Below are 27,456 nucleotides of genomic sequence, written 5' to 3' on the forward strand. Positions count from 1 at the left end.
AAAGACATTTTTAGCATTTTAAAAGATATCTTTTTCCCATGTATTTGACCTATTCCTGCCTTGGAAAAAAGGAGAGAAAATGAATTGCTACATTTACTGTAGCACCTTTGACTTATACATAGTACAATTTGTTTTAAGCTAGAGATCTATAAAAAAGTGGTAGAAATTTCTGTTGGTCAGGGAACCTTTATGACACATTGTTTAGTTACTGTTTGTTAAGAGCAGATGCAATATATATTATGCCATTTAGAAAGAAAAGTAAAGAGCCTTGTTTAGGAAAGTACATTTCAACATCAAAGCAATAGGTATGCATTTTGAACCTACTGGGCCAGTTTGGATTTTGACTTTTGGGTTATGGAGAGACATTACTTAAAAAAAAAGGCCACTATAGGGTCTTCCCTGGTGGGGCAGTGGTTGAGAGTCCACCTGCCGATGCAGGGGACACGGGTTCGTGACCCGGTCCGGGAAGATCCCACATACCGCAGAGCGGCTGGACCCGTAAGCCATGGCTGCTCCACAATGGGAGAGGCCACAACAGTGAGAGGCCCGCGTACCACACACACACAAAAAAAGGCCACTATATAGAATGACTGGGATGATTTAGTCAGTATTTCTCAACCACGGGTATTGTATAAACCTTTTCCAAAGGAAAAGTTAATTCTTTCTGACTCCCATTATGTACCTAAATTATTTGTATTGTTCCTTAAGTTTATGTAAATGTAAAACAGAGTATAAATTCCTTGTGCTAATAACATTTATATTAATAACACTATACTTTAATCAAAACACATTTACAATTTAAATACAAACAAAGCTGTAAATACAAATTAACAACATTAGTTTAACATGATAGGTAATATTTTGCTGTTTACAACGTAAATATGATACCAAATATGTTTGTTATTTACAACATAAATATGACTGCTAGGATGGAGGTTCTTTTAAGCCTGATTCTTGTACTGTGGGATGACTCAATTCTCTCATCATTTTGCTCTGAATACTGTAAAAACTTTCTTAGTATTTATTCAGTATTGTAACTTGGCCATCTCTTGACCTGAACGCCATCATGTTACTTACATGTATCTTTTCATAGTTGTCTCTGTGAATTATAATAGTACTGCTTGGGTCAATGCAGTTATAACAGAAATACTAAGGCAGTCACCGAAATTTCATGAGTGTGCTCCAGAGGGTGGTTTTCCAGATGTTCAAGAGTATATTAATACAAATGTTAAATTTTAGTATCAAAACAAGTCACAAAATGATGCAATTCTTTTTTTTTAAAGATTTTTTTTTGATGTGGACCATTTTTTTAAAGTCTTTATTGAATTTGTTACAATATTGCTCCTGTTTTATGTTTTAGTTTTTTTGGCCGCGAGGCGTGTGAGATCTTAGCTCCTCGACCAGGGATAGAACCTGTACCCCCTGCATTGGAAGGCAAAGTCTTAACCACTGGACCACCAGGGAAGTCCCACAAAATGATGTAATTCTTATAGGTAACCTACGGACTGTTAGGAATGCATCCATGCACATACAGTTTAATAAACCATCTGGTAGAATGGATTTGAAGAGGCAAAGATTAGATGCAGGGAGACTAGAAGACTATTGCAGCAGTCCAGAAGTGGGATATCAAGAGCTTGACCTCGAGTGGAAGTGATGGAAATGGAAGAGAGTCAGTGGGTGGTGATGATCACTAGCCCCAATATTCTAGTTTATTTGAAAGATTTATTTATTCATTCAGTCATTCATTTCTTCATTTGGGCATTCATCACTGGAGAGACTGTCTTCTATGATGACTAAAAACCTTTATTTTGTCATCTGTCATTTCCTCATGGGATTGTTGAGTGAGATTAAAAAATGTAAGATCTTGGAACATAAGTTCTTGATAAATGAGGGTTATTATTAATCCATTCACATTTATTGAGTTTTAAATTATGTCAGGAAGTAGACTAAATTGGGATAGATAAGGCCTGAGTTTTGGTTTCAAGGCGTTCACAGTGTAATGAAGGACATTGTAGTTTGGCAAGCTCTGCCAAACTGGTAAGCTCTGCCAAAGTGGTAAACTCTCCAGCACTCAGTGGACTGGCATTCTGAGGAATAAATCACCTCCTCTACCAACTGTAGCTGGGTCTTCAGGACTGCATGCTGGAGCAGGGTGCTTGATTAAGCTGGAACTTGGAAAGCATTTAGGTGCTTGTTTGATAGACCAAGAGGTAAGGAAGGACGTTCCAGGCAGAGGCATAGCATTTGCAAAGATACGGAGAGTTCAAGAGCCTGTGAGCTTGGAGGCATGCAAGTAGTTCGGTGTGGATGGAATGTAACACGCATGTGGGAGCATGGGCTGGGATGCGGTTGGAAAGGTAGTGACAGTAAGGCAGTGTTGAATTCTGAGAATCAGACTGGTAACCTGACCTGTGACATCTGTCTTGCAAGTGTTTGCCATTGGTTATGGGAGGAACTGAGAAAGCCTGACTTAAGCAGTGCTGCCAAGCCCAGCTGCCAGAAAAGCAATCCAAAGCTGTGTCCCCAGATGGCAGGCAAATCGTGTCATCCTGGGTGAGAAGAGCAGAATTATTATGGTCCTTTTCAGTGGAGTCATTAGGAAAACTTTTCACCATCATCAGAGTCCTGACAGCACACTGAGGGAATGATAGTTTTCAAGTGAAAACTTCATTGAGTAAGTTGTTAGAAGTTTGAAAAAAAATTCTACTAATGGGAGGAACTTAAAGTAGATTATTACCAGTACACATTTCATATTAGTATCTCTGCATAGAACTGAAGGGCCTTTTGGAAAGCATTTTTGTTGTGATATTATTCAGTATTCAAATGTTGATATTATTCTTAAGGTAATGCAGGATTTTTTTGGTTTAGTTACTAGTGCTCATGTTCTTAATCGATATTTACGAAGAGAAATCTTATGGATGCTTAAAGCATTGATCTGGGTGATTGTTTCAAATAATTCTGTTTTTATGACATGTTGCATTTAATTTATATATAATTGATCATCTCTGTTTTCTTGTAGTACAATTTTCTTTTTCTTTAATACCATTGTTATATATAAGTAACAAGAAAACATAGACTTTTTTTCTAAAAATGATTAAAGTGTCTTAGCTGTCTTTAAAATGTTTGTTCGGAGTTACCAAGGTTACCAAAGGGGCACATAAATATTCTGCAGAAGCATAATTAGTACAATGGTACAGAATAATCCTTCACAGATGGTATAAAGGAATAAGAGAAAAATTTTACAAAGATCATAATGAGAATAGGAAGTAGTGTAACATAAATTCACTCATGTGGCACAGATTGAAGCATGCGTGGGGAGATGTGGGAGCTGTACAAAATTAAATCCCCTCATCACACTCTGAAAATTGCCATCTTACAGTCCTCAGGTCTTCCTCCTTCTCAGATGTTGAAGCTGTGCTCCCAGACCAGCAGAAGAAAATTTTATAGTTCAACATATTCCCATTTAGTTGATGAACTCATTTACAGTTGTGGCTGCTAAAAGCTGTTGATGTGCATGTTGAAATGACTGTTCATATCTACATCTGTTAGAGAAGTGTTTTATTTATTTATTTATCCATTTACACACATCAGTTTGAATTCTTTGAATATCAAAGTGTGTGTGATATTAATTGGGCACTTATTAATATCACTTATTAATAGCCAAGCACTGTTCTAAGTGGTATATATATGTATATATGTATATAAATCCTGACAATGACCCTATGTACTATCATTATTCCCATTTTACAGATAGGAGCCAAAGTAACTGAGGCCCAGAGAGGTTAAATAGCTTGATTAAGCTAAAACATGATGGGAATAGCATAGACATTCAATGTACACTTAGTCCAGAATGCACGCACATATTCAAAAATGATTATTCAAAGTGTAGGTCCATTTTTGCAGTGAAAGACTGGTGCTCACAATTTGTAAATTACCTACGTAACTCATATTGACATTACTTACAAAAAATGTTTTTCACACTTGTTCCAGATGAGTGGTAGCTGTTGGGTTTTCACTATAGTCAATGACATAAGAGTTCTTACTGACCTTTCAAGGTATCCTCTGTCGACATAATTTCAGACATCCTTTTTGTGCTCTGGGAAGCACCATGATACCAAATTCCGATACTGTATTTCTCAGTGGGTTTTATTACCTTTAATAAAGGTATTTTCATCCTACATATTCTAAATACTAAAGACAAGTAGAAGGATTTGAAATTAAACCCCTTGGACTTCAGTTTCGACATAAGTTTTTATTTTTTTATTATTATTTTTTGCGGTACGCGGGCCTCTCACTGTTGTGGCCTCTCCCGCTGCGGAGCACAGGCTCCAGACGTGCAGGCTCAGCAGCCATGGCTCACAGGCCCAGCCGCTCCGCGGCATGTGGGATCTTCCCGGACCGGGGCGTGAACCCGCGTCCCCTGCATCGGCAGGCAGACTCTCAACCACTGTGCCACCAGGGAAGCCCTCTTGTTATTCTTTAAACAATTATTTGTAGGAGTCTCACTATGTGCCAGGCACTAGCCTAGGTGCTATGTATACAGTGGAAGTGGAAGGGAAATAGGCCCGGTCTCTACCGTCGCAGAGCTTGCTGTTTCTGGCTGCAGGGGTCACTGCAGAGGTGACCACCACTTCTTAGGGGCAGCAGCATCGATCACTGTTGGGAACACCTCATGCTCTCTGTGCCTCTCTTCTCTTTTTTTTTTTTTTTTTTTAAGAAGATGTTGTGGGTAGGAGTTTATTAATTAATTTTTGCTGTGTTGGGTCTTTGTTTCTGTGTGAGGGCTTTCTCTAGTTGCGGCGAGCAGGGGCCACTCTTCATCGCAGTTCGTGGGCCTCTCACTATCGCGGCCTCTCTTGTTGCGGAGCACAGGCTCCAGATGCGCAGGCTCAGTAGTTGTGGCACACGGGCCTAGTTGCTCCGCGGCATGTGGGATCCTCCCAGACCAGAGCTCGAACCCATGTCCCCTGCATTAGCAGGCGGATTCTTAACCACTGCGCCACCAGGGAATCCCCCTCCCTCCTCTTAAAGTACAAGCTCCTTCCTCATCTCTTTGTAAAAATCTCTTTTTTAGACTTAGAAGAATCCACAAAAAGAAGAAAAATATTAGTCCTAGCTTCCCCATCACTCATCTGAATCTGAGCATCACAAACCTCTCACCTGATCCATGTACAGACATTGCCAGTATCTCCAAGCATCCTTTGTGAGGGGGGAGGTCTCTTTCATGCCAGTGGTGCTCCAGTTAGAGAATGATCTTCACCCCAGGACTGCTTCTCTTCCTTCTTTACTGGCTTTGGGTATCTTAGTCGTTCTCCATCAGTGCTGGGATCCCTGAGTTTCTTCTCTCCCCTCCTTCCCTTATTCCCTCGGAGCTGCCAGGAGCATCTCAGGCTCCTGCTGTTGCTCCTGTAGCCTAATGTGGCTCAGGGATGAAGAATCGCCATCCCTTTACGGTGCTATTTAGGGAGAAGACATTCTTAAGGTCCTAAGTGTGAAGTTTGAATGTGGTTTCACCTAGAGGCCAAGCTGTAAAGGGTGGTTTCAGCACTTTTAGGCTTGTGTAATGAGGCCTTGTATGCCAAACATTCCCAGTTCCTGAGCCAGTTCTGACCAGGACAGGGAGTTTATTGGGATCTCACCCCACTAGTGTGGGCGTACAACTCATTAAAATTCACTGTGCTAATGACTGGTGCCTGGTGCTGTGCTGTTATATGCCTGCTAAGCCATCCCTTCTCCTTCCGCCTCACTCTGCTGGTCCAGTTCAGATAACTGGGCTTCTGCTTTGGCTTTGTCTTAGCCCTACCGTTCTCTGAGTAACACAGTGTCTCTGCAAAGCCTGATCACAGAACCATGGTCTGTTCCTGACCACCCATCTAAACTCCTTCCATTTCCTACCTCCCTCCCTCCTACACGCCTTATGCTCCAGCAGTATAAACGGTATAGAATACTGGTGGGTCCATGAAGGTACTGTGCTTCTGCATACCACGTGCTTTGCACAGATTGCTTCCTCTGCCTGAATTTCCCAACTTGAACCAAGCCAGGGTTCACGTTTACTTCTCTGACTGTTAGATATTGAACTGCCGGCTCCCTTCTTCATGATCTAGTCTGCAGCTTGTTCAGTTATCCCATCCCTTTACCTCATCTTGGCGTCCAGATTTCTCCCTTGCCCATCAAGGTTTCAGGTGTTCTGAGGTCAGCATCCTGGATTTATGAAACCAGAATCTATTGGATTTAAGTCAGCCACAGCATATTGTAGTAGATGGAGTCTTCTCAGGACCTAACCATCATCAAGTGTTGCTTCTGTGTAAAAATGCAGGCCAAAGTCCTAAAAACTGATCAATCAATGATGGTTTAGAAACAGCCACATTTATAAATTGTAGATTGACCACAGCAAAAATGTGTGTGAGTGTATGTATGTATGTGTGCACACACACATATATACACACACACGTATTAACATATACTATATCTTCTGCATTTATGCTCATACTTTATGAAACGAGGGAAGAATGAATAAGAATACTGAAAATAAGAATTCAGAAGAAAAACAAAATTAGAGTATATTTCTAGTGAGTGAATGTGAGGTTGTGCAGATAAGGGAGAGAAGCTATGCAAATGAGGAAATATGTTAATGAATCGTTAGATGTTGGTATTTAAATAGGGAATGTTATTGTTGATGTTTGGTCCTAATTTCCTAAATTAGAAATGGAAATATATCTTTCACATATCTGTATGTAATTCAGAGCCATATCTAAATATGGCATTAAGGTGGAAATACCCATTTTATCTTCCAAATGCTAGAAAGAAAACAATTTTGTGGAATTGGAATATGAACTAAAGAGGAAGAAATATATGACTTGGGATAGCATTCAAACAGGAAGTTCTGGGATGAAAGGAAGCAGCTTGTTTTAAGATACACTCAGACATGATGGTTTCAAAAGAATTTTAAACTCTAGCAATTTTCCTAGCCTGGACTAATAAGATAGTTGGGACTGGTACTTAGTATGGGCCATGCCTCCCAGGACCTCTGCATAAACCCGCGTTCAGGGTCAGTTGTGTTTGTCTGTGAGATTACCAGGCATTGCCTATAGCTGTACAGCGAGTTCAGGGTTGTAAACCTTGCTTCAGTGGAGAATTAAGAGGGGAGGGGAATGACATCCTTACACAATCAAGGTGGGTATGTTGTTTTATCTTCCAGAGATTAAAAAGGAAAATTAATTCAACTCTATTCAACAAATATTTATCAAACTCCTTCTCTCTGTTTTGGACCATAATTGCTGGTAGTTAGGAATAGAAGAGAATGAAAATGTACACTCATTGCCTTCAAGGACATTAAAATCAGTCTTTCTGAGGATTTAAGATTGGCATATAAAGCAATTACATAAGAAACAGAGAAAGACATAAGACAGCACAAAGTGCTACACTGAAAAATAATGAAAGTGCATAATAAACAATCAGAGCTATAGACCATCATAAGAGAAAAAGAATTGTCAAGAAGGTGGGATGTGACATGTTAAATCCTGATTGCAGTATAATTCCAGGATTATTTTCATGCCTGGGTTCTCTGCTGTTTTAAAGGGCGTAAAATATAGTGAGGAAAACTATCTGTAGACCACTGTGTAGACTTTTTGCCTGAATAGTTTTTTCAAAAGAAAAAAACCCAAGAACATTAATTTGTTAGGTGTTCTGAATATTCTATGTAGGACAACTCACAACTATCCCAAAACTGATAGTGGAGCTGAGAGAAGACAAGTCCAGTGCTTTCATTTGGTTCTGGAAAGTGTTTCTTGCCATTCAATTAGAAATTATTTTCTCTGACATTCTGGAAATTTGTAACATTTCTAAGAAACTACTCAACCTGCAGTGTAATCATCTTAGGGGAATGTTTTGAACCTGTCATTAACTGAGACCTCTATTATTCCTTTTTCTAGGAACATGATCATCTCAGAGTACTACAAAGGATTAAGTTCTTTTCGTAAATCTAGAGTCCCTCTGCAGACTTGCCAGTTTGTATTGCAAGGGGAAAGGAGAGAGCCTTTGGTCTTAATAGATAACAATATAAAACATTATTGTAAAATTTTTTGTACATATTCTAGTTTAGTTCATTGGGGTTATCATCTATTCTACCTTTTAAATCATAAATTTTAAACCGGGTGGCAATGTAAAGGAGTATTTGAAGGCAAAATAAATCTCTAGCCTTTACTTAGTTATTTGAGCAAACAACAAACACTGTTATGAAAAGGCATAGAAGTAGGTGGGAAGTCATCAATGAACAGGACAGTTGGCCGCATATTGATTTTCTACATGGACTGTGCCAAGAAGGAGAATTACAAAATTGATCCCTGCACTTGGAAAGCCTATCACAGAATGAGAGAAGATAGGATATGCCCCCAATATACATATCAACAGCAGTGATGAAGGCAAGGTAACAGGAATTATTTATCTCTTTTTTGATTCTATAGCATCTAGACTTGCCCTAACTAAGCAGATCATCACATTGTTATGGTCTTACTTTCTAGGCATAAACATAGCTAAAGATATAAAAGAATTGCTTTTTTAAAAAAAAATTATTTTATTGAAGTATAGTTGATTTACAATGTTGTGTTAATTTCTGCTGTACAGCAAAGTGATTCAGTTATACATATATCTTTTTCATATTCTTTTCCATTGTGGTTTATCACAGGATACTGAATATAGTTCCCTGTGCTATACAGTAGGACCTTGTTGTTTATCCGTTCTGTATATAATAGTTTGCATCTACTAATCCCAAACTCCCAATCCATCCCTCCCCCATCTTCCCTCTCCTTTGGCAACCACAAGTCTGTTTTCTATGTCTGTGAGTCTGTTTCTGATTTGTAGATAAGTTCATTTGTGTCATATTTTAGATTCCACATATAAGTGATATCCTATGGTATTTGTCTTTCTCTTTCTGACTACTTCACTTAATATGATAATCTCAAGGTCCATCCATTTTGCTGCAAGTGGTATTATTTTACTCTAAAAGAATTTTATTCTAAAAGTATTGCTTTTTATCTAAGGGAAATTATATCTATATTTGTTGCTTCCAGGGGTCAGTAGACTGTTCCTTGTTTTTTTTGATAATAACCATTCTGACAGATGTGAGGTGGGACTACATCAAACCAAAAAGCTTTTGCACAACAAAAGAAACCATGAACAAAATGAAAGGCAATCTACTGAATGGGAGAGGATATTTGTATACAGTATATCCGGTAAGGGGTTGATATCCAAAATATATAAAGAACCCATAAAACTCAAAATCAAAAAAGCAAATAACCCAGTTAAAAAATGGGCAGAGGGGGCTTCCCTGGTGGCGCAGTGGTTGAGAGTCCGCCTGCCGATGCAGGGGACACGGGTTCGTGCCCCGGTCCGGGAAGATCCCACATGCCATGGAGCAGCTGGGCCCGTGAGCCATGGCCACTGAGCCTGCGCGTCCGGAGCCTGTGCTCCGCAACAGGAGAGGCCACAACAGTGAGAGCCCGCGTACCGCAAAAAAAAAAAAAAAAAAAAAAAAATGGGCAGAGGACCTCAATAGACAGTTTTTGAAAGAAGACATACAGATGGCCAACAGGCGAATGGAAAGGTGCTCAACATCACTAATCATAAGGGACGTGCAAACCAAAACCAAAATGAGCTACCACCTCACATCTGCTGATACTTGTTTTAAAGAATGATACCTCAGGGACCATCTGAGTGAGTCATAGGAGATTTTGGGGAGACATATTACCTAGGGAATAGGCTAAGCTCCTGTGACAAAAAGACCCCCAAATACAGTGTTTAATTAATAAATGAGTTTACAGCCATAAAAAGAATGAAATAATGCCATTTGCAGCAACATGGATGGACCTAGAGTTTGTCATACTGAGTAAAGTAAGTCAGACAGAGAAGGACAAATATCATATGATATCGTTCAAATGTGGAATCTAAAAAAAATGGTACAAATGAACTTATTTACAAAACAGAAATAGACTTTCAGGTGTAGAAAGCAATCTTATGGTAATGGGGGGGAGGGGGGAGGGATAAATTGGGAGATTGGGATTGACATATGCACACTACTATATATAAAATAGATAACTAATAAGCATCTACTGTATAGCACAGGGAACTCTACACAATACTCTCTAATGACCTATATGGGAAAAGAATCTAAAAAAGAGTGGATATATGTATATGTGTAACTGATTCACTGTGCTGTACAGAAGAAACTAACACAACATTGTAAATAGACTATACTCCAATAAAAATTTTAAAAAAAGAAAGGAGTTTATTTCTCTCTCACCTAACAATCTAAAAAGGTAGGCAGGTGTTCCACGGCTGATGGCCACGTGAGATTATTCAAGGTCCCACAATGCCCTTGTCCTCATGGAAGAACTTGGCTTGCTACCACAATATACTGATTCCAGCCTGAGGGAAAGGAGAGTGGAGAGCAGTCAGTTTCCTTTTCCATAATAAAATCTGGATCATAGCACATATCACTTCTACTCACATCCTTTTTGCCAGAACTGAAGTCACCCGGCCTCTTTAGCTGGAATATAGTTTCTAGCTGGACAGCCATGTGCCCAGATGAAAGTAGGGAGTTTTATTACTAAAAAGAAGGTAATTATTGCTACTCGAGGACAACAAGCAGTCTCTGCCACAGTAGACAGTTCATTGTATTGAATTATTCCTGATCTTCGTTGCTGAATGCTCAGCACGTAGCAAGTGCTCCATATATATTTGTTGAATTAATGAAAGTGAGCAGGAAACTAGAGCCAATCCTTAGGCCAGGAATGAGCACTTAAAGAGAAATGCAAGTCTTGAAATGGGAGAGACATAAGCTTGGTAGGGTTAGATGTAAGCCTCCTGGGAATGGATGAATCAGTAGTGGAGATTATATAGCTTCTAGTAAAGTGAAGTCCAGAGATGAGCTTAGACAGTAAGTGAATCTTCTGTGCTTTATCCAGGGATAGTACCCTCACTTAAATAGAGAATATAATTTAGAAAAACTCATAGGAGCAGGAAAAACTCCAAAAGGATGGTACGATGGGGTGAGGGGAGAGTATGAGGATGAGTGGGAGTTGGGGTAGTATCCAGTCTGCTAATGGGGAAAGTCCAGTAGCCTCCACAGTTCAAAGGCAGGCAGGCATCATTTGATGGATCTAGCATTCTGACACTTTTTAGCAGGATTCATCCATTCCTGAGGATCAGCAGAGAGAATTGGCAAGATCCTGACTGGGCATAAGAGCCTCAACCAAGCAGATGGGGGGACAGGGCAGGGTTTTGAGTTCTGGGCTGGGAAACTGAAGCAGCAGCAGCAGCTCAACTTCGTATATTGGGCCAACATAGCAGGTCTGGGAAATGATTGATTTTAGAAGCTGCAAAATTCTCAGAGCTAGTTTTTTTTGTTGAATATCTGAGCAGTAAGACTTAATTCTGAGCATCATTTCTAATTTTCTGGCATCTTTATCATAACTGGTTCAGAAATGGAGGGGAGACGGATACGGGGCCTGGGGAACAAGGGCAGAGGTTGACTGACATAAGGGCTGGTGTCTGAGACTCTGGACTGAGAAACTGATTGTACTATGCCCCGTGTCCTTTGGTACTTTATAATGCTATTTTCTTTCTTGCAGTGAAAAGAATAATCGTAAAATATAGCACAATTTCAATAGGGTGATAAATCATGATAACGGATATTTTGGTGTCTTGTTATTCTAAAATAATATGATTATTGTAATCAAAGAAGGATAAAAGCAGAACTCCCAAAATTGATTTCTCAGGTCAAATTGGCCTATTAGGTAGAAGATGAAATCGTGTATTTCAGCACTTCAGCTCTGCATAATTGATGGGGCACTACCTCTTTGGCTATTCAGCAGAGATTCTGTTAGAATCTGCTTGTGTAATTTGAGGTTGCACAATTTATAACCTTCATAATTTTATAGATGTAAAACTATCTTAGAGATACCTATTCTTTATTCTTGTCAATTAATAGGTTCAATTGAATGTTGAAGATATATAATGAAAATCTCACCTTGATCCTGTATGTTTTCTTCCTTCTTTTTACACTAATAAATCTACTAAGCTAAGCCAAACACTAACATGCATGTGGATAAAATGATAGCCAGCTTTGTGAATGCACATATTTTTTTTCTCTCTTATCCTTCTCAGGGACTGTATGAATATTTGATCAGACTTCAAAGAAAATAAAGGAGTGACTTATGATTCACTTTTCGCTTAAAAAACTAATTTATATATATTTCTTTTGAATTTCTAGTTACTCTTTTAGTAGATGAACATTTTACAAAGAGTAATTATATGTGTTTTTAAGGTATAGCTAGGTACTGTATATGGGATAGTTTACAAGAAAAAAAAAGATTACATAATTGATGAATTTGTACACTTCACTATTAAGATGAGTAGTTTGTTAATTTAAGCAATACCTCATCCATCATAACTGTATCAGTATAGGAAGATGCAGTTGAGACTTTTCATCTACTATTAATGGTAGGACCAGAAAAAACTCAAGTTTTTTCTTTTTTTTAAAGAAATTCAAACATTTCTTCAAGTTTTCAGTGGCTTTAGTCAAGGCAAAAGCATGTTTTGTAAATTATGGCAGTCCATGAATTTAGTTTTCCTTATGTATTTAAGACATTGGCTCATGATATTAGCCAACACATTGTATACAGTTTAGGTTCAATTGGATATAATATTTTGGACTACTTTAAATAAAGGTCTAGCAAATTACTAATTCTCAAATCTGCTACATATGTTCAAATGAGGTTGTTGAGACTGCTCTCCACAAGTAGTGAGGCAGGATCCACAGAGGAATGCAGCCAGTCTGTTGAAGTTGTGAATGACATCGTCATTATCATCATCATCATTATTGGCATTGGCATTGTCATTGTCATCGATCATCGATCATCATATTCCCTTTTATTTGCTTAGTATTTCTGCCTATTTGATCTTCTTGAGCAGTATTGCAGTTGAGAGAAGAGATGATAAAGAGGAATACTGTTTCAGCTTGTTTACCGTCTTAATTTTGCTGGTAACAAAAGAGCTGCTAATTTCACTGGTGAATTTCTGAGGGACAGCTAAACACTAGCTAAAAGCATTAATCTGATTATAAACTCAAGTACCAATTTTAATTTTAATCTACAATGAGGATTATAATAATGAATGAAATCAGAATACTCATACTGTTTGATCACTACTGCTGTGTCCGAAGGAAAATGTACCTTGGGAGCCAATTATTATCAGAAAGTTGTTTGTTACCATGGAATAAAAACAAAGTGGAATAACTTTAATATCTCGTCTTATGTCTGTTGTGTATATAATTTTAATACTTTAATTTTAAGCTTCAAAGTATAGAGGTGTTTTATTATTTGTAGCCCCCCCTGAACCCTGACTACATTTTGTTCTACTTTACTAGTGAAAATTCCAATGATTTATTTAAAGTCAATTAGTTAGTTGCTAAATCCAGGAGTAGAATCTGCTATTCGTTTTTGTTTCTTTGACTAGTTAGTGGATGCTTTTGTTTCTGATTTCTGATTATATTCACTTATGTATGTATATTTTTATGTTGTTAGATATTTACAACATTAAGCCAACAAACATTTTTTTGTAAATAATATATGAAGGTACATATGTTTATTATGCATTGAATCAAATTATAATTAGCTGTAGATTTGAAAGAAACTTTTGAGATTGTTTTGAGGTTAAATGAAGGGATATTTCCAAGTTGACATCCCAAGAGTATGTCCTTGAACTCCCTGAACCTAGGAATGTAAAGGACATATAGATGTCTAAAGGATGAGGATGTGACATCCGTAGATGTGAGTTTGCTGACGAAAAAAAGTTGTGGATTACTCATACATTTTGCCCAGTAACTTTTTGAGGAGAATTATTTAAAATTGTCTTTTTAAAAAGCTTTTGGTTTTAAAATTTAGTATTGTTTACATCTCAATAGTTTCAAGTAGCAGCTGAGAGATTATGTGATAATGAATAGTTTTGTAGATCTGAAAAACCTAAATTGATCCAAAGATCAAGAAAAATGTATTTATTTATCTTCAGAATATATTTTTTATAAAAGTTAACTAAAAATGAGGGTTTATCTACTGTCTAGAGTATGCATCGTGCTCCTGTAATAATAGGAAACACCTTGGCCTGGGATGGGATCCAGGCTCTGCCACTTGAATTTGGTAGATTCATTCCTATATCCTCTTATAATTGCCTTGAGTAGCGCTATTGGAGGAGGTCATTGAGAGGACATGACCGCCAGTTGACCCACAAGCCGGAGGAGGGCAATCAGAGGCTCCTCACCCCCTCCCATCCTTGAAATGTACATTCCACTGTTCCCACAGTGGGAGCTCTTTTCAAGGAAGCAACTGCCTTGAGAAAGCAATGTGTTGTTGAGACCATCTGGATGGCATAGGTGACAGAACCCAGTTAAGGCTTCTATATAAACTTTTAAAATTCTGGTAGGCGAGTGCAGAGCTGTACTTGCGACCGCCCAAGACAAGCCTGGTGTGTAAGTTCCTTTGTTTGTTAAACCTGCCACCTACCAATCCGGAGCAATCTGCCTCTTCCTGTGGTCTCTCCTTGCCCTTCGTTTACGTGCTCAGTTTCAGATTTCACTCAGGAAGCTCCTGTTGAACCAACAAGTTCCTAAAAGAGTAAGTTGATGGAAATCAGCTCTGATTTCGAGCCACTTACAGAGATAAGAGAAAATCACAAGTGTCTTGGTTTCTCTGTGCCTCTCTTTCCTCATCTGTAATTTCTATTACTGTGGAGCTGATAATCTCATTTATTCAAAGTTGCTGTAGACTTAAAAGAGCTTGTTGATGTTTAAGGACTTTGCAAACTGCATATATTGTGTTAATCAAATTTTAATGGCTTTTAAAATTGTTATTATTTTGCCTTTAAAGTTTTGCACTGTGAAGGCATGGATATATTGAAAGGAGAGTAAGAGCAATGAACAACAACTATTGATATAATAATAGTTCTAATTTCATATATTTCTAACCTGAATTTAGAAGACAACAACCTTTCATAGTTAGAGACTGAACAAAAGGGTAATTTGGTGAGTTTTGGAACATTCTAAGTCAACCACTCTATGCCTGAGATTAGACCGTTTTTATAATTGAATCTGCACATGGTATTTTTATTAGTCTGCTTATGTGGCGGGAAATCAATTTAGGTTTCTACACACTGCAGGCAGGATAGACACCTGTCAGGGGCCAGAGACTCATTTGATTCATGATGGCAATTGTAGTGATGCAGTTTAAGTGCAAAAGAAGAAAAGAATTCTTACCGATTGCTTTGTTATTGGGAGATGGACAGACCCCTTCTCTTTACTTTTACTACTAATGCACTAAACATACTTAAAGAAGCTCTAGTCTGATTCTTTTTCAGTAAACATCCATATTTGCCACCACAGATACACTTGCATTAAGCTACAGTCTATTTTATATAGAAAGAAACCAGTTTCTGTCTCTCCATCTCGCCCTCACTCTCCTCTCTCCCCCTATGTGTGTGGAGGATACACTGCATCCAAACATGAACTCATCACTCCATCCTGGTTGTCCCATGACTAAAAATGAATATTTTGATGTAATTGCTTCTGACCTGCTTCATTATTTGTTAATAATTGCTTGAAAATGCCACCCGTTGTGTTCTTAGTGGGATTTTTAGGTTTCTGCACGCAATAAAAATGGAAAACTTGGCAAAAAAGTTTTGTTTTAAACTCAAGCAGTTCTCCAATTAAAAAGACCTAATACAGCATGGGTGTGCTGGTAAGTTCTTCTGTAAGGCTTCCTAGTAGCATTTAAAGGCCCCTTTTCTCAGCCTGTTTTTCTCTGAAGAGGCAGTTCAAATGATGGTCGTCAGCCCTTCTTTGAAAAGAAATTCAGCTTACTTTGATTTTTGTCCATAAAAGAATGATCATTCACAGTTCTCTAGAAACAGGGGGTGGTAGGAAGGATTTATCTTAAGAATAATTTCATTGCCAGAAACTTTTATGTTAATTTTCGTATGTGAGAACTGGTATTTTGTGGCTGAGTTTGAGACACTTAGAATGAAAGTAAGCTCAGAAAATCACCACAAGGGTATAATGGCTCTTGGTAGTTTTAGTGGGTTCCACAGTCTCATTGCTTGTGAGAGTAATAATAATATGTATCATAATTCTAAAAGCCAACACGTGGTGTTGCTACATGCCAGGAACAGCTAGTCATCTGCATAGCTGGCATTGGAAACTTATTTTTCTGGGTTGAGAATTTGTTCTCATAACCATCTATTTTTTATGTGTGGTTCCTAACAGGAGACCTTGTTGAGAAATTGCTTAATACATACCTGAATTTAATTATGAATTCTGAAAACTGAAATGATAACAAAAATAAAGTGAAATTATTCTTCCGTGGTGGTTTCTTTGACTTGACTTTCTGGTGAGGACTAGAGTTGGATCTTAGAGTAATAATCACAGGAACTCAGAAGTCTCTCTGAATGGTGTATAATCTTTGAGATGAAAATAGAAGGCAGGAATGCTGATTTTTCAATTTGGGAAACAGAAATGCAAATGGGGAAAGTGACCTTTCTTAAAATCACTACTAAGCGAGTCACTTAAAGAACTAAAAATATCATGTTATATAATTACTTCTTTCTGGATTATTTTCTGTGTTGATGCTCCCGAATTTGCCTTTCTGTTTGTGGCAGTTAAGCATGGGTAAGAATGCCACATTCAGGAGGCAGGGCAATTTAGTGGAAGGAATACTGGACCAGAAATTGTCATCCCCATTTCACCTCTAGCATGCCTGGTGCCTTTGGGTGAATCACAGAATTGTAATAGTTGTCCTTGTTAAGTGTTGTGAGAATAAAATGGAATGTGGGTTCAAAGGGGAAAATATATTATTTATACATTTTTGAAGGACAAATGTTGTATGGTGCTAGACGTGCAGCATTGTATAGTACAGATATAAAGTTATATATGTTGTCCCTGCTGTGCTACAGATTTAGTGTTTTTATGGTCCATCCTTTTATCCTATTCTCATTCCTGATTCCTATGATTTACTCAGGCATGCCTATGACTTTAGATACTGTATTCTGATGACCTCTACATTTATACTGCTGACCTTGACCTCTTTCTTGAGATCAAATTCTGTAGTGCCAGCCTCCTACCGGACATGTCCACATGCATGTTCCAGAACACCTCAGAACGACCGTTTCTAAAACTGAAATCCCATTTGGGTACCATCATGCTCCTACTGCATTTTCCTTTCATTCTGTCTCTCAAGCTAGAAACTTTGGATTCAATTGGATTCAGTTTTCTCCTGTTCTTTTGCCTTTTACATGTGTTTTATCAGTGACCAAATTCTTTAGATTCTGCTTTCTAAAAATCTCTTGAATTCTATAATAATAAAATTATTATACTCCCTAATTTTTTGAGCTACTCACAGAGTTCAGGCTCCCATCAAATCCTTCCCGGACGCAGGCATAATAAATTTTTGAAAAACATGTTTTTAAGGGGGAACAATAGATTTAAATATCATTAAGGTGAGGTAAGGATTGGTGGGAGATGGTGTTCTGTTGACAGAAAGCTGAAAATTAATATACTTCCTAGAGCTGCTCTCTCTGCCTCATTCAGTAATTTGTCTTCACCTGGGGATTATAGATTCATGCAAGACCCAGTTTTTAAACTGCTATACAAGTGAACTTGGTTAATCAGGATGGAAAAAAAAGAATTTCATTTTTCCTGTCCCTAAAGCATAGGCTGAATGGAGCTTCTGCAGGACATGTTTGGTATTGGAGGGTCCCTTCTTCCTGCAAGTCACTCTAACCGCCACAGAGGGAGCAAAACAGGAAGGTAATGGGCTGGGAGGAGAGCCTGGACAGGGTGAGAGAGCGTGTGCTGAATTGTGACCCTGCGTAAGTGAATAGGCTTAAGTCTAAGCTGGATGGAGACCCTCTGGGACCACATTTACCACCCTGGCGGGATAGAGGATGGTTCTGCCCTGCAGGTGTTCTTAAGCACTTCCTTAAGCATCTCAATGCAGATATCCATCTGGGGTTCACTTGGCCCTTCTCACATCAACGTGCCTGACAGGCAGTGAAAGAACCAGTAAGTAGTTCTGTATCACGATTCCTGGTGAAAGCCAAAAACATCAATTTGATTTAGAAAAGGTAGTTTAGGGATGTCAAAATGTGATATTTGAAATATGTGAAATTTAACAAAAAGTCAGTAATCACCTGAATTGCCAGTTTCTCAAGAGTTTTCCCAATGTTCAACTTTTTTTCTTTCTTCATATATTCCACATGGCTACCAGAGAAATTTTTCCAAAATGCAGATTGACAGATCTTTAAAAAAATGGTTTCTCTTCAACTACACTTGCCTTCCTCATGTTTTCAACCGTGGTGGTTTACATTTTTACCAGCAATACTCAAATGTAATCCATTTTTTAGGTCCTTCTTCCTTTCATCACAAGGTCGGTCTTCACATGTAATTTCATCTGAAAACAAAACAGATAAAAACCCACACAAATAATATAGCCTCTCAACCCTTCTCACAAATCTGACTCCAAAAGCAGTGGAGAATAATATAAAGATTCAGTGAAGGTTTTCTTTGCGTACCAAATGACAAAGCTTTCTAAAAATCCTCTTCAAGCATCTCTTCTTTAAAGTTCCACCTTGTCAGGCAGCTGGCACACTTTTCTCAATTTCTTTTCTCTCACTATAAGAGCTCAAGCTTCCTGGGCTACACCTTCCCATCTCTCTGTGGCTCTGATCATCATTCCCGTATTTAATGTAGTCCTTCCTCAGTTTCCTTCATTTATGTCCCTATCTATCACCCTGTTCAGCAAGACAAAGGATGCTGCTCCAGCTCTACCTGCCTGAAAAGGGTCGGAGCGAGGCAGGGCCAGGAGGGGGAGTGTAATATTTGTAATTCAATTTTAATTTGTTTTTATCTAGCAAATTGAAATGAAGTCATGAAGTTTGTGAATGATTCACTTGTATATAAATTGGAGTGGATTAAAAGTTAACACTAGATAAATCCTTCTCACAGAGTCTCACTTTCTGTGCCTCTTTGGGAAGCAGACGGTTTTGGATCTCAGAGGAATTGGATGGCATCTCTGCAAAGCCTGTCTTCTCTCTAGTGGAATCTAGGGAGAAACGATTACATTTACCATGGCTGAAATTGCGGATTATTGTTACGCTTTTGAACTGTGACTGTTGACTGGAACTGAGGAAGTTTGTTTTTGGAAACTAGGAAGTTTCTTTTTCCTAAAACCTGGAACCAATATCCTGGGCCTGACTTCATTGCCCTGGATTAGGTGCCTGTTTCTGAATCAATTACTGTGGACAGGAATAGGCGATGCCCTGACTGGGTACTTTTAGCACAGAGAAAGCCACGAGTTAAGAGTGGGGAGGGATCGTTTTTCAGTGGTAGATAAGAGTTATTATTATTTATTTTTTATTTTTTACCTAGGGAGTAAATTGAGGATGGTGACAGAAAGAAGTGTCTGTTACATTGGCACACAAAGCCCTGCCTCTCCTCTTCAGCTTTCTTACCCAGCCCCACCCTGCAATGGCTGCTACTTGCTGTTTCAGCCATGTCATGCCCTATCACATCTCTTTGCTTTTTCATAAGCTATGTCTATGACTGGAATGCTTTTCCCTCTCTTCTCTACCTGGTGAACTCCTGACCAAATGCCTTCTGTTTTGAGATCCTGCCCTCCAGATGATGTTGGCTCCTTTCACTCTGTGGTCCAACACCACTTTGTACTTACCTCTATGACAGCGTTTCTTTTATTTTATTGGGATTATTTGTCCCCTCCTCCAGTTTATGGGTATCTTGAGGGCTTCTCCATGTCTATGCATCCCCAGTGATGGACACAGACCAGGTGATTACAATTTTATTCCATAAATTTGTGTGGCTGGAAAGGTGGGGAACTTTAGATTAATCTCATAATCTGTTTCATCAAGGTTGTTGTTCTCAACCTGATTTCTGCTGCACTGTTCCAAAGAGAATGCTTGGAAATGTGTGGGAGAACTTTGGGTTGTCACAATGACTAGGACTGAGTGCCACTGGCATTCATTGGGCCAGGACCAGGGGTGCTAAACGTTCTGTAGTGCATAGGATAGTCTTCCACAGGAAGGGTTATTCTCTCCAAATGCCAGTAGCTTCCCCATTGAGAACTCCTTATCTAGTCTATCTAGTCTAAAGCACAGAAAAGAGGAGAACGATTTGATAGCTGCAGAAACTGTGTTTCTGGCTCCCATCAACCCTCTGCACACACTGTGAATAGGAGAGTGTTATGCTCTGTGAGCGGACGGCTTGAATGATAGGTTTTTCCTGTCCACTAAATCCATTTCTACCCCTGGCTATTTCTCCCATGTCCTCTGGGTCCTGAGGTTGGAGTGCACGACTAAACCACAGGAGAGTGCAGGATAAAAATCTGCTCTCCCACTCAAATCTCTCTTGTCTAGGTGTTCTCTAAGCCTGGGGAGAGGGACGTGGGAATTGAGTTCTGTGCATTTCTTTCAAAAATACGGCACGATAATTTGATCTTAATCTTCTATCCACTGCACAGAAGGCTGAGAGTGACTAATTTCAATGATCTTTTAAAAAATCTATTTATAGCAAGCCTTCTGGCTACAGATATCAATGTGGAAGGTGGCACATTGATTTAAATCCAGTTTTCTGTCACGAGGTGTCAGAAAAGCTAAATGGCTCTATCATGGTTTTTTAGGTCCTTTTCTTGGAAGGACATCCTTTTGTTCAGTGTTGACACTGACGTGGCTGTGGTATCCAGGATTTAGGAAGAGTGTGAGGAGAAAACTTGGGAGCTCAGTTCTTCAAACAAGGCTCTTTGATTCTTCACCTCAAAGACATTTTTGAAAAAAGATCTCTGAAACACAAGCTCAGTCATTCATGTGGTTTACTGTCCTGTGTTATGTGTAGCAAAAAGTCTTTTTGAACCAATTTACCAGGAGAGTCTGGAGCTTGGTATTCTTGATAATGTTTTCTGAAAGATGTTGCCTGTAAAGGATGCTTTATAAAGCCAAGTTCTAGTCTATTTACTGTATGTTTCTTTTTTTAGATACTCCCAGAAGTATAAAAGCATCCACTGCTACAGCTGAACAGTTTTTGCAGAAGCTGAGAAATAAACATGAATTTACTGTTCTGGTGACCCTAAAACAGACCCATTTAAATTCCGGAGTGATTCTCTCCATTCACCACTTGGATCACAGGTACGTGCGGCTGCTAGAGTTTCCTGTGTTTTCATTATATATGGTGAAATTAACACATTAAAGAGAAGTAAACAAAAGCAAGATATTCATGATTGGTTTAAAACAGCAAGAATAATTTTGCTACATTGTGCAAAATCAGAAACACAAGTAATTGAGATCAGCCTAAAAGCAGAAGGAGCTATTGCTTTTGATGTTGCTAAGAGCGCACGGAAATCACCATTCCTAAAACCCATTTATTAATTACTAACTTCCTCATGAGTTATCTTCCTCAATGTTAAAATCAAACATACTTCCTCTTAATTGGTGAACAGTTAGCCGCAAAAATACCATATTCTGTTTCTTCAGGATATTGCCTGGGTTTAGAGTTTAATAGTCTTATAATTTTAATCACAGACAGATAAATTCTTTTTCAGCGCACTTCTTAGACTGTGGCAGTTACAGCTGTATTTTTGGATGTGTGTTGAATCATAATGCTGTCTAGTATTTCCTAGCTTCTTGCATGCATAGAAGCATGATTAAGAGAGCTGCTGGGAGTAGTGAGGCAGAGGGGAGAGGGGTAAGAAGAAATTCATTCATGACATTTAGCATATACATAAATTGCTACTAAATAATATCAAACAGCTTAAAGTGAATCCTTCCTGAAAGAATAACCACAGTTCTGATAATGAAAGTTCTTTTGTGTGCATATTTTGAATGCCCACTTCATGACTATCTGGGGACGTTGGGCAAGTCACATAACCTCTCTGTGCCTCAATTTCCTCATCTGTAATATGAGGATAGAAATAGTACCTCCTTCATAGGTAGTTGTGAGGATCAAAGCGTTTATATATGTAAAGTGTTTTGCATATATAATGGATTTAATAATCCTGTTCAGATGTGGGCAGAAACCTCTTTTCTTGGTTTCTCTTATGAGAGATGGGGCAGCCTGGGACTTGGCAAATCTTTGCTCAATACTAAAGGGCAAACAGAAGCAAATATACGTGGAGAAAAATATATAGAAAATTGACACAGAGAGAAGGGTTCCTGATCACATTCTACCTGGATTACTCTCAGGGATTTAAGGCCCCATCTAATTCTATCTTTAGGCCCAAAGGATTCGCATAACTTCCCAGGCCCCTCACTTGGATTTCTTTCCTCCCAGGTTTTGGCCTGTTTTTGAAAGGAGGGTGCCATCCTAACATTCACCAGGTAATTGGCTTGGGCTCCTTAAGACTGAGCAAGAAAGGGAGAGGTCCATCTCCAAGGGTTCACCAGGGCTCTTGGCCTTGGTATGTTCCTGGTCCTCATCTTCAGGTGATTGATATCAGGGGAGCTTCTCATTTGTAACACTGCGACCCTGCCCTCCTCCAGTGGGCTTTAGGTAACATGATTCACATAGAGCGAAAGATATTGTTCCTTCACAGAGCAGCCTGATTTATTGCTGATTAGTTCTGTTTGCTAAGAAAATTTCCCCTGTATTTTGGGCATGAGATTTTTCTAAGCCCTATGGCTTCTTACTACCCCATTTGTAGAGACATGGAACTCGCCTAACCTTCTTCCAGATGACATCCCTCACGACCATCCCATCCAGGTGGTCGATGTTTTGTTGGTCCCTAGAGTTGAATACATTAACTCTACAAATGTTTGACCAGCATGGATTTCTTATAATCTATGCACTTTCCAACTGATAACGTATTAAAATAGTTTGAAAATTTTTTTTAGCACCTTAGACATAGTAAGGATATGGACCACCGAAATACCCAACTTTTATCAGGTAGGTCCTTGAAGGAAGCTTTGCTATCAGACAGATCCTACCTTACTAGTCCTATGAAGTAGATTTGTTAAAGTTATGTGTAGGGCTTTATATTGACTTATCTCAATTAAAAATGATATTTGTTTTTTTCAAATTAGCATAGCAATATATTTTCCTTGTAGAAAATGTGGACAACTGACAAGTGTAATAAAGAAATAGGAAAACTCATACAAATCATATCACCAGAAGAAGACTGATGTTGAAATTCTGTCATATTTTAATCCAGTTTTTTGTCTGTGTCGGTGTGTGTTCTTACTTTTGGATACTGAACTCATTTCCTTTTTTAACTTTAATAAATAACACCGTGATGAACATATTTATACATAAATCTTTGTGCTCAGCTCTCATGCTTTCCAATTATTCTTATTAAATTGATTATTAATTCTTCATTCTTCCTTCATATCATCTGTAAATTTGATAACATTTACCTAAACAAATACCATATTTGAGATATAGGATATTTTTCTATGATATTTAAAATCCTATCTATTTGGAAGGCACTTTGCATTTGCTTGGGAAGCCAACAATTATTAAAGGCTTACCGTGTGCTAGGCACAGTGCTCAGTGCATTCCATGGGTTAGTTCCTTTTACGTCAATATTAGATAGTGGTTCAGAGTGCAGATCTGGAGAAGGACTGCTTGCATTCCAGTCATAGCTCAAAGACTTACTGGCTTTGTGACCTTGGGTAAATCACTTACCTCTTCTGAACCTCAGGTTCCTCATCTGTAAATCCGTATAAAGTGCTTGATGATACTAGAGAAAAAAATCCACTAAAGTCCCATCATATTGCAAGGTCATTATTCTCATTCTCATTTTACAGATAAGAAAAACAAGTCTTAGAGAGGTTGAGTTGTTAAAGGCTCCCAAGAGTAAATGCAGGTAGGGTTTAAACTCAGGTAGTATGATTATAGAGCTGGTCTCCTGTACCTCTGTGCTGTGCCTTCTCTCAGTGTCTGAAGTTGTTAGACTAGCTTCTCTTCTGCCTGTTTTTTCACAGTGTCACTTATCTAGATGATGACAGAGTCGGCACCCAAACCCACTTCTTCTGATTTTTTTATTCCAGTTTTATTGAGATATATCAATAATTGACATGCAGCACTGTATAAGTTTAAGGTGTACAGCATAATAATTTGACTTACATACATCATGAAGGTTATCACAGTAAGTTTAGTGAACACCCATCATCACATATAGATACAACATCAAAGAAATAGAAAAATAATTTTCCTTCTTCTGAGAACTCTTAGGACTTACTCTCTTAACAACTTTCATGTATAACACACAGCAGAGTTAATTATATTTACCAGGTTGTACATTACATCTCTAGTACTTATTTATCTTATAACTGGAAGTTTGTACCTTTTGACTGCCTTCATCCAATGCCCTCTTCCTCCATCACCTGCCTCTGGGAACCACAAATCCGATATTTTTTTCTGTGAGTTTGTTTGTTTGTTTTTGAAGCATAATTGACCTACAACACTATTAGTTCCTGTTATGCAGCGTATTTCTATGTATTTCAAAATGATCACCACAGTAAGTTAAGATGGCACCATACATACACACATACGTAGTTATTGACTATCTTCCCCACACTGTACATTTCATACCTGTGACTCGTTTATTTTATAACTGGAAGTTTGAACCTCTGAGTCTCCCTCACTTATTTCTCTCCTCGCCCCAAACCCTCTCTCCTGTGGCCATCACCTGTTTGTCTCTGTATCTATAACTCTTTCTGTTTTGTTACGTTTGTTCACTTGTTTTGGTTTTTAGGTTCCACATATGAGTGAAATCATACAGTATTTGTCTTTTTCTGTCTGACTTATTTTACACTCAGCATAATTCTGATTCCTGAGTCCAGTATTTTTACACATCCACTGTGTTATCTCCTAACCTCCCGTCACCCTCACAGACCTTGTGCTTTGGTTTGTATTGTTTTTTTTTCCTGTTGTTGTTGCTGAAGGTATCTTTCTTTCCTTAGTCTTATTCTCACCCATCTCTTTAGTGTCATCATTTCCTGAACACTTATTTATTCTCTGCTTATTTTCACAAAAAGTTAAGGAGGCTTATAGAGATATCTACAGGACAATAAGACAAAAATAAAATGAAATATGCAAACCAAGGCAAAGAAGAAATAGACAACCACTTAGATGATAAGGGAATGCAACTATTCTTGGTTCTGAGACCAGAGACTTATTTCTTCTATGACCTTTTATGGTAAAATATAGTGAGTGCCTTTAGAGGAACAAGTTCAGAGGACCTCGTGTCAGCTGGTGGCATCAAGCCACAGCGCGCTTCAGAAAAAGCAAATCTATAATGATGCCAGTAACGTGCGTCTAGGTATAAAGGTGTTTGAAGTTGTACTGTCTTCGAGGCCCTTGGTAGTGTGCACAAAAGTTCTGTGCAACCAAGTTTTACTGCTCAGAATGCCAATAGCACCTCCTATATGAAATCCTGATAAAAGACCATGTCTTCTAGGCAATACTCCATATCAATTGCTTTTCCCAGTGTCTTGAGAATAATACTGAATTCAAGTTAGACTTCTCTGATAAATACCCAAATTGCAGCTATTCTTTGTTGACAGTTAAATGAAAGGTGTGTTGAGCCTCAGCAGCAATTGAGTTGGAGGAAATACTGACATTTTATTATAAAAACTGAGGAGCCAGGGCCTCCCTGGTGGCGCAAGTGGTTGAGAGTCCGCCTGCCGATGCAGGGGATACGGGTTCGTGCCCCGGTCTGGGAGGATCCCATATGCCGCGGAGCGGCTGGGCCCGTGAGCCATGGCCGCTGAGCCTGTGCGTCCGGAGCCTGCGCGTCCGGAGCCTGTGCTCCGCAACGGGGGAGGCCACAGCAGTGAGAGGCCCGCATACCGCAAAAAAAAAAAAAAAAAACTGAGGAGCCAAATAAGGCCGTGCCTGAACAGAAGGTACCCACATCCTCCTGTGGTGGCTGAAGTAGGCAGTTCCCAAGGGCAGGGCCGGGCTTTTTCTGGGTAAGTAGTGTGGATTCTACTCTCGCGTACTGACGGATGGATCCTCTAGAATGTGGAAATTTTAACTATGCTACAAATTTCAAACATTACATATAAGATTAATGCTTATAGTGAATTTTACAAATTAGGAAAATCACAAAGAAGGAAGAAGAAATCATTTGTAATTTTATCCCCCTGGATAAAATTGGGATAGTGTCTACTAATATTTTCAGTTATAAATGTCTACTTAAAATGTATAGATATACTATTTTTTTAAAAAATTAAATCACACTGTACATAATATTTTATAACTTTTTATAATTTAGCAAAATTTTTTGAGGATTTTCCTATGCCAATAAATATTCATTTATAATCTGTTCATTAATGACCAAAGAGTATTCCATTACTGGGTGCAAATTAAATCAGGGAAATCAAATTCTCACAGAATTTTAATTTTGTCATTAAAAAAGCCAAACTATCCAAAAAATGTCAAATTTTGATCAGTAGAACTATCTGAGGTATCCATTAAGATGACTAGCTTGCAAAATATGGTCCTGGATAAGTGAATACATTTATGTGCTTCAAAGGATGGTTAGCTGTAAACCAGTTAAATGTTGAAAAATGCTCATCAGAATAAACAGGTGATCTGTCATCCTTTAACTGGCAGTGATTAGATGTGGATCCAGCCTTCCATCAGGTCTGTCTTAGTTCACAGAAGAGCTTTTCCTCATGAGGAAAGAAGCTCATTTCCTAGTTGCTTTTGGGAGTGGGTGGGGTGAGGTCGTGGTGCTCCACTGACCACAGGTTCTTGTCTGCTTGGTAGAAGGCAAGGAGTTATTCCTCCGTAAGTTAGGCTTTGTGGGTTTGACCATAGAGTGCCTGCTGCAGAGCAAACACTAAATAAACATTAATGTTATTACTAGAGATGATGTGAAGCGGCTTCCCTGCTTCTTGTGTCAGTCCCTGACTTCACTCTTATCTCCATGCGCGTTGATGGCAGTGAGCTATCCTGAGATATCTGGCTATTGTGCATCTTGCTCTGACTCCAAATGAAGTAGGGAGGGGTCAGTGAGAAATAGAGGCTGCGGGGAATGTCAGCTCCGGCACTGGCAAGTGATGGAGAAAAGTGGTATTATTCAGTAGGAATATAAATACCAGGCACAGTGGCCAGACTGCTCATCATCACTGTGTAGATCCCTTTCTGCTCATCCAAGTCCTGTTCACACTTCAGAACTTCACTCACAGCTCCGTGAAGCTTTTACTGACCTTCCCAGTTTACATTAATTTCTTTCTCCAGGTTTTAAATCTGGGCCACTCCTTTTGGCATTCTAACATATAACATCTTGTTATTTCAATGTTTCACATATATACATATGTATTAATTACATATGAGATGGTAAAAAGTATCATTTACTGCCTTTGATCACAATTTAAATTTTAAAAATCTAAATCTATTTGGTA

The 27,456-nt window shown here is 38.7% G+C and overlaps 1 protein-coding gene across 3 annotated transcripts in view; it reads left to right on the forward strand.

Annotated features, from left to right (window-relative positions):
- Window positions 1–27,456, forward strand: part of NELL2 (neural EGFL like 2) — a 458,505-nt gene that overhangs the window by 107,060 nt on the left and 323,989 nt on the right. For all 3 annotated transcript variants that reach the window (XM_060111915.1, XM_060111916.1, XM_060111917.1), the window contains exon 4: window positions 21,084–21,234. In XM_060111915.1, coding sequence (XP_059967898.1) covers window positions 21,084–21,234 — 151 coding nt within the window. The remainder of the gene's footprint in view (window positions 1–21,083; window positions 21,235–27,456) is intronic.

Source organism: Mesoplodon densirostris, chromosome 11, assembly GCF_025265405.1.
Source record: "Mesoplodon densirostris isolate mMesDen1 chromosome 11, mMesDen1 primary haplotype, whole genome shotgun sequence".
Classification (NCBI taxonomy): Eukaryota; Metazoa; Chordata; class Mammalia; order Artiodactyla; family Ziphiidae; genus Mesoplodon; species Mesoplodon densirostris.